The following is an 11,640-nucleotide window of genomic DNA, read 5'->3' as shown; positions in this document are numbered from 1 at the left end:
CCGTCGTCGTCAAGCAGGCCGTTCGGCGTCGCCGCCGCCCTGGTCCCCTGGAACTTTCCCGTCGCCCTCGCCCTGCGCAAGGGCCGCCGCCGCCCTCGCGCCGGCTGCACCATGGTCGTCAAGACGTCGCCCGAGACGCCCCTGTCGGCCGTCAGCCTAGCTCGCCTCGCCACGAGGGCCGGCTTCCCGCCGGGCGCCCTCAACGTGCTGACGACGAGCCTGGGCAACACGCCGGCCGTGGCCGAGGCGCTGTGCCTGCACCCGCGCGTCAAAAAGGTCAGCTTCACGGGGAGCACCCACGTCGGCAAGCTGATTGCGGGGCTGTGCGCGCGGAACCTGAAGAAGACGACGCTGGAGCTCGGCGGGAACTGCCCCTTTGTCGTCTTTGACGATGCCGATGTCGAGCAGGCGCTGGGCCAGCTGATGGCGCTGAAGTGGCGCCACGCGGGCCAGGCGTGCGTGACGTCTAACCGCGTCTACGTGCAGAGCGGCATCTACGACGTCTTTGTGGCCAAGCTCGTCGAGCAGACCAGAGCTCTCAAGGTCGGCCACGGCATGGACGAGGGTGTCACGATGGGCGCGCTCACGACACCCCGCGGTCTCGACAAGGCCGAGGAGCTGTATCGGGACGCCGTTGCCAAGGGAGCCAAGACTGTCTTGGGGACGGGGCAGCGGATGGGCGGCAGCGGCTACTTCATGGCACCGACAGTCCTGACCGACATGACTGACGACATGGCCATGAGCCATGAGGAAATTTTCGCGCCAATCTTGGGCGTGTATCGGTTCGAGAGCGAGGAAGAGGTGACGCAGAGGGCCAATAACACACCCCTCGGTCTGGCCAGCTATGTCTTCTCGAAGAATATTGACAGGCTATGGAGGATGTTTGAAAACCTGGAGGCGGGCATGATCGGAATGGTGAGTCCCTTATACTATGAGTGAGCACTAGACTGTGCCCGCGGACCAACTGACGCCATTTCATCTTCACAGAACACAGGCAACAGCTCGGCTGCCGAGGCACCGTTCGGAGGCATCAAGGATAGCGGCTACGGGAAGGAGAGTGGCAAGGATGTGGCTATTAACGAATTCCTCATCATAAAAACAGGAACGATGGCTATTGATGGACACTATTAGGAAGGATAAAAGACTTGAATTTTTACTGTACGAGCGGTTTCGAACCAAAGCCTCGTTGCGTTTCGGATTGTATCATTCCGCGAGGAATTTCACCACTGCGGCGTGCAAGTCTTCCTGGGTCTCCAGTAACTGGATCTGGAACCGGGCACAGACGGCCTGGACGTTGCCCTTGTTCTCATACCTCTTGCTGTCGCTCTCGAGACAAGCAGCAATGACCTTGCCTGAGCGAGCCGCCAGCCCAAACTCTAGAAGGCTGATCGGCGCGGCGGTGCTGTGGTGGAAAAGCACGACCACCAGATCAGCTGCCTCCTGCATGTCCAACTCCCAATTGACTTGTTCGCTGAAGCGGCTGTCGGACATGTCGTTGCTCCAGTTCCAGTCCAATCGGAGGGGATTGAATATGGTAACGGGATGGTGCTGGAGGGCTTTGCACAAGGTGGCGCGCCAATCACCCGCGTCCTTGTGGGTTGTGCCGGCGAGGAAGATTGATTTGTTGGTACCCGGCAATGCCGGACGATCGGGCGCCTGGACAATGGTAGCTTTGGTCAGAGTGGTAGCCATTGCGTTGCACTGGTTTGTGTTCGGACTCGACGTCCGATTAGCTTTCGGGTATGTGTTTCTAACGCGGCTATAAAGACATGGCGCGCGCAGCCTCACACAGAAATCATTTGACGGCCTCACGCAGCCGTGTGCAAGCTTATGGGCGGATAGTGCCGCCTTGGACACGTCGCCGCAGCCTGATGCATTAATTGTCACGTGCGTGATAATGCAGCCTCGGAGGCATGGTGCATGGCTGGCAATCGGTGAGCGTTTGATCGTTTCTCAAGGTTGATGCCCGTCAAGTCCTGACAGGCAAACTTCAGGACATGTACGTGTTTCGATATCGCTGAGGATGTGGAGCTGCTCCCACCGCTCGGTCAAAGGAGGATTTTGTCTGACCGGCTCATATCAAAACACGAAACGCATCAACATAACTTTGGACGTTGCATTGATAGCAAACCAGTCAGCTCCAATAAAGCTTATGGAAGACGCGGATCTGCGCAACGCGTACTCGGGCCTCTTGAAGCTATGCTCCGATGATTTCTCCGTGTCCCATCATTATTCATGGCAGCGAGACCGGTTTCTCCCTCACTCACGTAGGTGGATGCAGTTGACTTAGACAGGGGCCGCGGATGCGATACGGCAGACACATATGAACAACCATGAGACATGCAGCCCGACGGAGTGTCACCGCCCATGTTGCTGTGAGTCAACGCGGTTGGACATGGTGAAAGCCAGCCGCAGCCACCATAGATGCAGGTAGCCAGGTCAGGAGAGCGCAGGACGGGCGGCAGCACCACCCACGGCTGTAGGTCGCAAGCGAGCTGCCACATTGGCCTCTTCAGTGGACAGATAGGAGACATCTGCTGCATTGACCGACTCGCCCCCCCTCCCCCCCCCCCTAGTGGCTGTCATTCGGGAGCTGGCTAGGGGCTGGGATGTGGTGTAAGTGGATTAGGGGAGTGAAAAGGGGGCTCAGCGAGGAGCATGTTGCGGTGTGAAGTCACGCAACGGAACGTCGTTGGACGAAGTGCAGCTCGCCAGCATGCTCCGCCTGTCGACACTTGTCTCATGGGGATGGTCCGGAAGAGCGGGTGGCCAGCCAAACAGCCAGAAGTGCCAGGGGGACACGGGTGCGAAGACGCAATGGCGAGGGCGCAGATTGGCTGTCGATAGTTGCCCAGGTCGATAAAGTGTGGATAGGAGAAGCAAGGTCGGAAGACGTGGAGCGTGACCCGGTTCGGCAGCGGTCAAACAAAAAGGAGGTATGCCTGTCGCCAGACCGAGAAGCCTGCTGCTGGTGCTCGCTGGCTGCTGTCTGTTATTATTATTGCTGTCGCTGTCGCCATTGCCAGACCCCAGGGCTGCTTGCTCATATTTGGCCCCTTTTTGAGACTGATCGAACCGTGATCCGTGCCATCCCTTATCTCAGCTGATGCCATTGCGTGGAATGTCGCGTCATGGGCAGGCCAGATATAAAGATGGTTGAGGTAGGCTGCCTCCATTTTCCCCCCTACTGGGAGCGAAGAAAGACGCCATAGCTGGTAGCGGGCAAAGCGACCGACGAGAAGAAGGGCCGGACCGCCGACAGAGCAAATTGACTGACGAGGACAGGGCACCGAGTTGGGCATGTCGACCGTCGATATCGCGAAGACCAAACCGGCGGACTCGGTTATCGACCCTCACCCTCTGGTCGGATCGAGGGCTAGCATTGGCGGCAGCAGCATTGTCAGCAGTATTGTCAGCAGCAGCGGCGGCGGTAGCAACAACGACAGCAGTTACGAGAATTGTCAGGGTTGCAGGAAGATTGAAATGGAGGAGAAGCAAAAAGAACAGGCGAGACGACTATCGGAGGATGAAGGTGTCGGGCTGGACCTCGACGACGCCAGTTTAAAGTCCGGTAAGATGGTTTGTCTCCTCATCATGTCCTTCCCTCCCTTCCTTCCTACCTACTCAACCTCGATTTCGGTGGGTGGGGGGACCAAGTGGTAGCCGCCATGGGAACAGCCCTGGGAAACAGCCTTGAAAGGTGGTCCTTCCAGCGCGTTGGCGCGCTGCTGCAGGGCTGCCGTCGCCGAAACCTGGGGCACAGCAGGCGCGATCCACTTCCCCAGGAAGCCGCTACCAACCTTACGTGCCCGACCTCGCCTGCCCTCTGGTAGTAGCCTCCCGTCTCGGGTTGGTAGGTGGTGGTGACCTGCGATTTCGGGCTGGGCAAGTGCTGCGCAAGTGCAAGTGCCCCGGAAGAGAAGCTGCCCACGCGATACGCTCAATTTCGTTGTACCGTACCCTGCCTTAGCATAACCACCTACACAACGAGCGCTGCCGTTGCACGAAAGTTCTTCTCTTGCTTTACTCCTTCAATTCCTCCAACGGCCATTCTGTCTAACCATTTCCCCCTCTCCCGTCCCCTGTCTTCCCAAGGAGTCATACCACCACCACCTGTGCCCCTCAAGTGGATCCAGGACCCCCATTCCGTCATTCCAGCTCCGACTCTATCAATACCCACATCGCGTCCCTCGCCATCGGCCAGCCGTCTCCTGCACCATTCGAGTCACAGTCCTAGATTCAGATCGCCTCCTCAGATAGACAGCACTCGAGAAGTCGCAAATTTGTTGTGCTGACCAGAGACCGCTCTCCTTCGCCGCAGCGCCCGACATGCCGTCTGCACTTGCTGCTTCCGATCTGTCTACCAGCTTCGGCACCGACCCAGACGACTGCCCTCAGCTGGCGCCCGATCTCCTCCACAACCTGCGACACGATAGCTCCGTGCTCTGCCTCGCCGTCTGCGAACGAACCGAGTCTATATACGCCGGCACTCAGGATGGCGAGATTGTCGTCTGGTCGCTTGCCACCTTTCAGCAGGTCCACAAGATTCAAGCACACAAGCGCAGCGTCCTTTCCCTCTTCCTCTCCGACGATGGCTCCATGCTCTTCTCCAGCGCCGGCGACCCCATCATCAACGCCTGGTGCCCCGCCTCCCTGAAGCGCCTGTATGAGATCTACAGCACCTACGACGTTGGCGACATCTTCTCCGTCGCCTACAGCACACAGAATGAGACCCTCTACATCGGCGCGCAGAATACATCCATTCAGTGGGTCAACCTCAAGGACCCCAGGAATCGCGCCATGCATGAGTCTGCCACCCACCCGGACCGCAGGAATCACCGCTTCTTCGACTCGCGAGCAGTCGGTGGCACCTCGACACCCCGCCGCAACGATGACCGCTGGACGCTGATACCCAAATCGGAAAAGGTCGTCGAGGTTCCCTCCGGTGCGGTTCACATGTTCGCCCACTACGGCTACGTATACTGCATGCTCCTTGTCAAAGGACCTACCATGTTGGTGGATGCCGACGAGGAGGTCCTCATATCAGGCGGAGGCGATGGCACAATCAAGGTGTGGAAGATTGGTACCGGAGACGGCAGCGACACGGAAGACCCCGACGACGGCGAGGCTGGTCTCGAGGAGATTATGGTCCTCGGCACAGACGAGGGCGAGTCTGTCATGTCCCTTGCCATTGACGGCTCCTTCCTGTACGCCGGCAAGCTGCAAGGCATCATTGAGCTGTGGGATCTCGACACCAAGTCCAAGCTGCGGGTCATCAAGAGTCACAGAGGCGACGTCATGTCCCTCCACATGAACTGGGGGTACCTGTGGAGCGCCTCTGTGACGGGCACCGCCAGTGTAAGTGCTTTCGCATGATCCTTCGCAATTCTCATTCCCCAGCAGCTGACAACCCTGCAGAAACACAGTACCGTTCACTATGGCGAGTTTCAGGAGTCGCAGGTTGAGAACGTCAGCCAAAAGTACCAGTGCCTCGCACGCTGGAAAGCGCACGAGGGCAAGATTCTCGCCTCGGCCGCCACTACCTACAACGGCAAGCAGTACTACATCACGGGTGCCAACGATAATGATGTCGCTATTTGGAGGATCGATAAGAAGTGCGCCACCGATATTCCGTCGGCGGAAGAGTCAGAGGATGTCATGCTGTCAGCGTTGCAAGAGTTTGTCTCGTACAAGACCATTTCCTCGCGTCCCGAATTTGCCGAGGACTGCCACCGCGGCGCCACATTTCTTGGCTCGCTGTTCAAGCGCCTTGGTGGTCAGGTCGACATGCTGAGCTGCGACAGCAACCCCCATAACCCCGTCGTGCTCGCACAGTTCAACGGCACACAAGGACCGTCCAAGAAGAAGCGCATCTTGTTCTACGGACACTACGATGTCGTCACTGCTGACGCGAAGAAGAGCAAGTGGAACACCGATCCCTTCCAGATGAAGGGCATCAATGGGTACCTCTACGGCCGAGGTGTCAGCGATAACAAGGGCCCCATCATTGCGGCGCTGTACGCTGTGACAGACCTCCTACAAGCAAAGAAACTGGAGAACGATGTCGTGTTTCTCATCGAAGGCGAGGAGGAGTCCGCATCCAGAGGGTTCAAGGAGACGGTCCGCGAATACAAGGAGCTCATTGGCAAGGTTGACTACATCCTCCTTGCCAACAGCTACTGGCTCGATGACGAGGTTCCATGCCTGACGTACGGTCTGCGTGGTGTGCTCCACGCAACAGTCTGCGTCGAATCCCCGTTGCCTGATCTGCACTCTGGCGTAGACGGTTCATACATGAATGACGAGCCCTTGTCAGACCTGACCTCAACGTTGTCTAAGCTCAAGGGAGCTGGCAACCGCGTCATGGTCCCCGGATTCTACGACAATATTCTTCCAGTCACGCCAGTGGAGGAGACGCGATACGACGAGATCGCATCGTTACTTATGAAGCGTAAACCTGAGCGCGGGCCTGAAGCGAAGCTCAAACAAGCGCTCATGGCAAGGTGGCGAGAGCCCAACCTCACCATCCATCGCTACAAGGTGTCTGGACCCGACGGCAGTCTCGTCAGTAGCCACGCCAGTGCGAATATCAGCTTACGTCTCGTACCGGGACAAGAGGTGGACGATGTCATTACATCGTTGACTGCGTATCTGGAGGCAGAGTTTGCGACGCTCAACTCGGAAAACAAAATGACCGTCAAGGTTGACAACAAGGCAGAGCCCTGGCTTGGTAACCCGAACAACGTCATCTTCCGCACGCTCGAGGAGGCCGTAATGAAGGCCTGGGCTCCAGCGTTTGCGCCACAAGACGGTGCCGACGACTCGAGTGAGGACGAGTCTTCCGAAGAGGGTGATGACGTCGAGGAAGCTACACCTGGTGGTGCCAAGGAGGTCCGCGTGTCGAGGCCGAAGAAGCCGCTGTATATTCGCGAGGGCGGCTCCATTCCTGCCATCCGATTCCTGGAGAAGGAATTCGGAGCACCAGCAGCACATTTGCCATGCGGACAGGCGACCGACTCGGCGCATCTTGACAATGAGCGGCTGCGGGTATTGAATTTACTGAAAAGCCGGGAGATTTTCGGAATGGTATTTGCCAGGTTATAGCTTGGCAGAAAGAGGGGAAAAGGTCATGATTGTAAAACACGGCGTTAGGGGTAATGAATAGGGCTGGATATTCAACTCAGAATATGATAGATCAATATTTGATACCCGGGTTATCTATCTGATGACTTGCTTCCGAGTGACGGGCTGTCGGGATGGCAAACCGGGAGAGCCGTCGATCTTGACCCCGTCGATCTTGACCATTCTTGGACGTCATATCTTATCTTATCTCAGGCACACCATCAACACTGTCGGACCGGAGGAGGTCTTCAAAGCCTCGTCAAGGAAGACCACGACAAGGGCTTTTCACCATTTCTTCAAACAGAAACTCATCATAGATTAAGACCTGCCGTCATGGAATACAAGTCGCAGCGGTCTGAGACCCTCAAAGTCAAGCCGCGGCTCATTATACACGGTGGCGCGGGGAACATTACACACGCCTATCTCCAACCGAAGGACTGGGAAGCCTACCGGAAATCACTTCTCACCATTGTCAGTTCCCACATGATTCCCTGGGATACACCCCCTATCTGACGAAACCCACAGCTCGCAAAAACCAACACCTACATGACGACCCGGCTCTCCACGGGCCGGCTCCCCAGCGCTCTCGAGACGGCGACCCACGCCGTCAGCCTCCTGGAGAACGACCCGCTCTACAACAGCGGCCACGGCGCCGTCTTCACGCGCGACGGCATCAACGAGCTAGAGGCCTCAGTCATGGTCTCGCGCGGGCACAAGAAGCGCGCCGTCGGCGTGTCGGGCGTGCGCCGCGTGCGCAACCCCATCCTCCTGACGCGCGCCGTCCTCGAGCACGGCGAGGACGACCTCGAGGTCGCCGCCGGGCGCCCCGACGTGCCCTCCGCCCAGGGCCACGGACACCTCCACGGCGACGAGCTGACGGCGGCGCTGGCGGCGCGGTATGGGCTCGAGACGGTGGCGCCGGCCTACTTTTTTACGCAGAGGCGGTGGGACGAGCATGTCGAGGCGCTGCGGCGCGAGGACCGCGAGGGCGCCGTGGCGGCGACGTGGAGCGACAAGGTGTTTCTGCCGCAGGGGACGTGCGGGGCCGTTGCGCTGGATGAAGAGGGCGTTGTTTGCGTGGCGACCAGCACCGGCGGACTCACGAACAAGCTGTCCGGCAGGATCGGGGACACGCCGACCGTGGGGGCTGGTTTCTGGGCTGGCGAGTGGGAAGATGACGAGGATGACCGCCTCGGATCGACCGCGTGGGACTCGGGCGTGCGGGGCGTTCTCGGTCGTCTTGGATCCAGTGTTGGCATCAGTGACGGGCTTCGGCGACTGTTGGCCGACTGCCTCCCCCGACCTTTGATGTACACGCCACTTCCGACTCGAGGGGGCGGCTTGACGACGGTAACTCGATCCTTTGCTGGGTCTGGAACCGGCAATGGGGACTCGTTTCTGCGAGTTGACGCGTTGCACTCCGTGGCGTCTCGTGCACAGTGGAAGCGGGAGCCCAGCGCGAAGGCCTTGTCGGCTGTTGCAGGCCCCAGAGGTGAGCTGCAGAAGAGCGCAGGTGATCGTTGGGGTCGCACAGGCGAGGGGCAGGGCGGCATCATCGGGATCGAGTTGACTGTTGTGCGCGGGCCGCAGGGCGATGTCCTAGAGACGCGATCCGAGGTTCTGCAGGACTACAACTGTGCCGGCATGTTTCGGGCATGGGTTGACGATGATGGAAGGAGCCATGCGGAGGTCTGGCGCGGTGACTCGACTGTGGGGGGTATCTATTGAGATGAGCAACTGTGGCGATTCAGTCAACAGCAAAGGCACCAAGCAAAAGCGTGTGGTAATGGTGGTTCTATTCCCTCCCAAGCCCATCTCGAGAGCTTGAAAGAGTAGTGCCGCACGGCTCGTAGCCAACGGCGCAGCGCAGACGAGGGTCTGACACCACTTCTCTGCCGGCGCCGTCTGCTGGGCCTCCCATATATGGCCCGCAAACCGCTTTCCGCCCCCCTTTGCCCCCGTAGAGGTTTGTCTACATATTGTACATGGAACGCCTCCGCCTGGTATGCAAGTGATGATTATGATTCGTGGTTTGGTGAACAAAAAAGTCGAGCCCCGGTCGGGTGGCAGACTGGAAGAGGAGAGGAGTGGGTTGGTCGATCGGTCGGTCCGTCCGTCGTATCGTAACAGAGCCAGCGGCGTCACGCTGAATCGCTGAAAATCAAGAAATCTTTCGGTTTGGAAAATGTGTTCGAAGAAATTTCAAGCAAGAGACATTTCCTGCTGGGAGGGAGGAGGTTGGGGCATCTGGAAAGAGTCAGCCATGGTCAATCGCGGTTGAAGAGCACGAGAGAATATACCTCGAGCTTGGTGCTTCCGGCCATCAGCTTCTGGAAGCCAATACCGACACCCTCAATGACACCGAGGAGCACAGCGCAGCCAATGGCACCGTTCCTCGCCGACTTGTAGCCACCACGGATGGCGAGCGCACCGCCGGTGAAGAAGCCGGTGATGATAGCGTTCCAGGGATCCTCCTTCTGGCGGATGCCCTTCACGGCGCAATCAAACGTGGAGAAGAGGCCGCCAAAGACGCCAAAGTTACCACCGAGAACGGGAGCGCGCATCTTGATGGCCGTGATGGCACCAACGCGACGCTCACCGTAAGGGGAGTTTCGGAAACCCTTGATGCCGTGCCATATCGTGCCGCCGATCGCCTGGAGGAAAACACGTCAGTCTCAGAGCTTCACGATGGCGATGAACGCAATTCTTTGAATGCCGCATCAACCCTCCGCCAGAGCGTCGCAGGTAGAGATGCGCTTGTTGAGAAAGGGGGACATACTCCCATGCAGAAGGCGCCGCCGAAGTCGTTGAGGATGACCCAGGGGCAGGGGTCGCGTGTGTGATCCATGGCTGTGATGTGCGAAGGGGGTGTTTTCCTTGAGAGATGGGTCGAGCAACGACGGGCGATGAGAAGCCGTCAGGAGGGTGATGCGATGGTGAAGCCGTGGGTGGTGTCGGTTGCGGAGCGCGTTGGCAGTGACGGAGTATCTTCGCCTGGTGATGATTGCGATTATGGGGCAGCTCAGCCAGGCGAGGATTTTTTTCGGCTGTCCGGTTCTTCGGATCTTCCGTGATCTTATCGCATGCTGAGTCATCACATCTAGTTCAAAAGCACCCACCCATCTCAGTTCACCAGCGGCGGCATCATTTGACAAGCGTCACTATTACTACTGTTACAATTTGCGTTTGCCATGTACAAATGATTGCGAGTCCTTCATCTAGCGGCATAGCTACCCTTGGCATACTGACAGCGGACACGCCGATCTCTGCCAGGTCAGACGAGACTCTGGCCCGAGATGTTTGTTTTTTGCGGACATCATTCCTTCACAGCAGTACTGCGCCCATGGCAGCTCCAGCAAGGAGCCCCATGATTCCCTTGCTTCCGGCATTGGCCGCGTTGGGCGTCTCCGTAGCGGACGCCTGACTGCCTGCCTCCGTTCCTTCGCTTTCGCTGGCAGTTTCCGACGCTGAAGTCGGCGTTGCAGTCGTAACAGCGGCTGTAAATGTCTGGGACCCCGAGAGCACCTGAGATGCCTTTGATGACTGGGTCGACGCCAGGGCCTCTTCAGCGATGCGATATCATAAGTGGAAAGGCTATCGGCTTCCGCTGAGCTACTCGGCGTCGGTTCCAGAGAGGGTGCTTTGGTCGTGGGCGCTTCAGAGATGACCTCAGCCGTGCTTGCGGCCGCAACCGATGTCGTACTGGGGGCGAGGAAGCGTGGGCTATAAGTGTCGGTGCCCTCATACGAGCCGCAGCCGGGTACCGTCGTCTTGGGCGGCGCGCGGCCGCCTCCGCAATCCAGGAACTCGCAGATCTCGCCGGTATCCTCGACGAACCAAATCCGTGTAGCGTATGGGAAGCCGCCAGCCGGCGTGACAACCGAGTCGGAATACGTGCAGCCTGCCAGGTCTGTCTTGGCCAGGACTGGTGCAACAAGCAAGATGGCTGAGGTAAAGAGCATGAGAGACATGCTGGCCATGATGTCGAACGACTTGCTTGCCGGGATCAGATGAAAGGCTGGCTTGCGTTGAGTCGTAGGCGAGAAAGATCCGATACAGAAATCTAGTACTCGTAGGTATCTGATCGATGCACATATCCCTGACACACGTTACCTGCCGTCGCCCTTTATTGTCCAGGTCCGACCATATATGTCGCTCCAAGTGCTTACTCCGGCGCCACTTCATCTCGGACCCAGCATAGAAGCCCCATGCAATGCCGATAACCGAGATGGTCTTACATGTTAGGCGGACTTCCGCCCCTGACAAGACCACCAAAAACTCTGGCTTCGACTCGGCGCAAATTTCTCAAGCACGTTGTAGTCTTGATGCTTGCTCAGCGCGGGCGCAGGGAGTGGGCGTCTCGCTTTTTGCTTTTGCATGAAAAGCCACTCAATTACTGCATTGCAAAGAGCTAGCAGCCTTGTGTTCTTGGCCATCTGCAACCAGATGTGATCCTGATTTGCTGCCCCTCGGTGAGAATTGAGAAGTCAGTCAAAAAGGAAGTCTGTGATCAACTCT

At 58.1% G+C, this 11,640-nt stretch overlaps 6 protein-coding genes across 6 annotated transcripts in view; 3 read left to right on the top strand and 3 right to left on the bottom strand.

The window, feature by feature from the left end:
• The window catches only part of VDAG_05320 (succinate-semialdehyde dehydrogenase), a gene marked incomplete at its 5' end in the record, with an annotated part of 1,851 nt that extends 650 nt beyond the window's left edge, over positions 1-1,201 (top strand). The window contains 2 exons of the mRNA XM_009652215.1: positions 161-915; positions 988-1,201. Coding sequence (XP_009650510.1) covers positions 161-915; positions 988-1,131 — 899 coding nt within the window. The 3' untranslated portion in view covers positions 1,132-1,201. The remainder of the gene's footprint in view (positions 1-160; positions 916-987) is intronic.
• Positions 1,202-1,203: 2 nt separating this feature from the next.
• Positions 1,204-1,692, bottom strand: VDAG_05319 (uncharacterized protein; the record flags this gene model as incomplete). Its single annotated transcript, XM_009652214.1, has 1 exon — positions 1,204-1,692. One exon carries the CDS (start codon positions 1,690-1,692, stop codon positions 1,204-1,206), a length of 489 nt encoding a protein of 162 aa, XP_009650509.1.
• A 1,608-nt stretch (positions 1,693-3,300) lies between these two features.
• Positions 3,301-7,207, top strand: VDAG_05318 (WD repeat-containing protein; the record flags this gene model as incomplete). Its single annotated transcript, XM_009652213.1, has 5 exons — positions 3,301-3,571; positions 3,714-3,853; positions 4,300-5,358; positions 5,419-6,564; positions 6,619-7,207. 5 exons carry the CDS (start codon positions 3,301-3,303, stop codon positions 7,102-7,104), a joined length of 3,102 nt encoding a protein of 1,033 aa, XP_009650508.1. The 3' UTR covers positions 7,105-7,207.
• Positions 7,208-7,455: 248 nt separating this feature from the next.
• Positions 7,456-8,850, top strand: VDAG_05317 (L-asparaginase; the record flags this gene model as incomplete). The annotated part of the gene is made up of 2 exons (XM_009652212.1): positions 7,456-7,593; positions 7,648-8,850. The coding sequence occupies 2 exons, from the start codon at positions 7,456-7,458 to the stop codon at positions 8,848-8,850; spliced, it is 1,341 nt and encodes a 446-aa protein (XP_009650507.1).
• Positions 8,851-9,389: 539 nt separating this feature from the next.
• On the bottom strand, positions 9,390-9,970 carry VDAG_05316 (mitochondrial import inner membrane translocase subunit tim-17; the record flags this gene model as incomplete). The annotated part of the gene is made up of 2 exons (XM_009652211.1): positions 9,390-9,776; positions 9,902-9,970. 2 exons carry the CDS (start codon positions 9,968-9,970, stop codon positions 9,390-9,392), a joined length of 456 nt encoding a protein of 151 aa, XP_009650506.1.
• Positions 9,971-10,446: 476 nt separating this feature from the next.
• Positions 10,447-11,102, bottom strand: VDAG_05315 (uncharacterized protein; the record flags this gene model as incomplete). The annotated part of the gene is made up of 2 exons (XM_009652210.1): positions 10,447-10,685; positions 10,739-11,102. 2 exons carry the CDS (start codon positions 11,100-11,102, stop codon positions 10,447-10,449), a joined length of 603 nt encoding a protein of 200 aa, XP_009650505.1.
• Positions 11,103-11,640: the final 538 nt, after the last annotated feature.

Source organism: Verticillium dahliae, genomic scaffold (assembly GCF_000150675.1).
Source record: "Verticillium dahliae VdLs.17 supercont1.10 genomic scaffold, whole genome shotgun sequence".
Classification (NCBI taxonomy): Eukaryota; Fungi; Ascomycota; class Sordariomycetes; order Glomerellales; family Plectosphaerellaceae; genus Verticillium; species Verticillium dahliae.
This window is presented reverse-complemented; position numbering and strand designations above follow the sequence as displayed.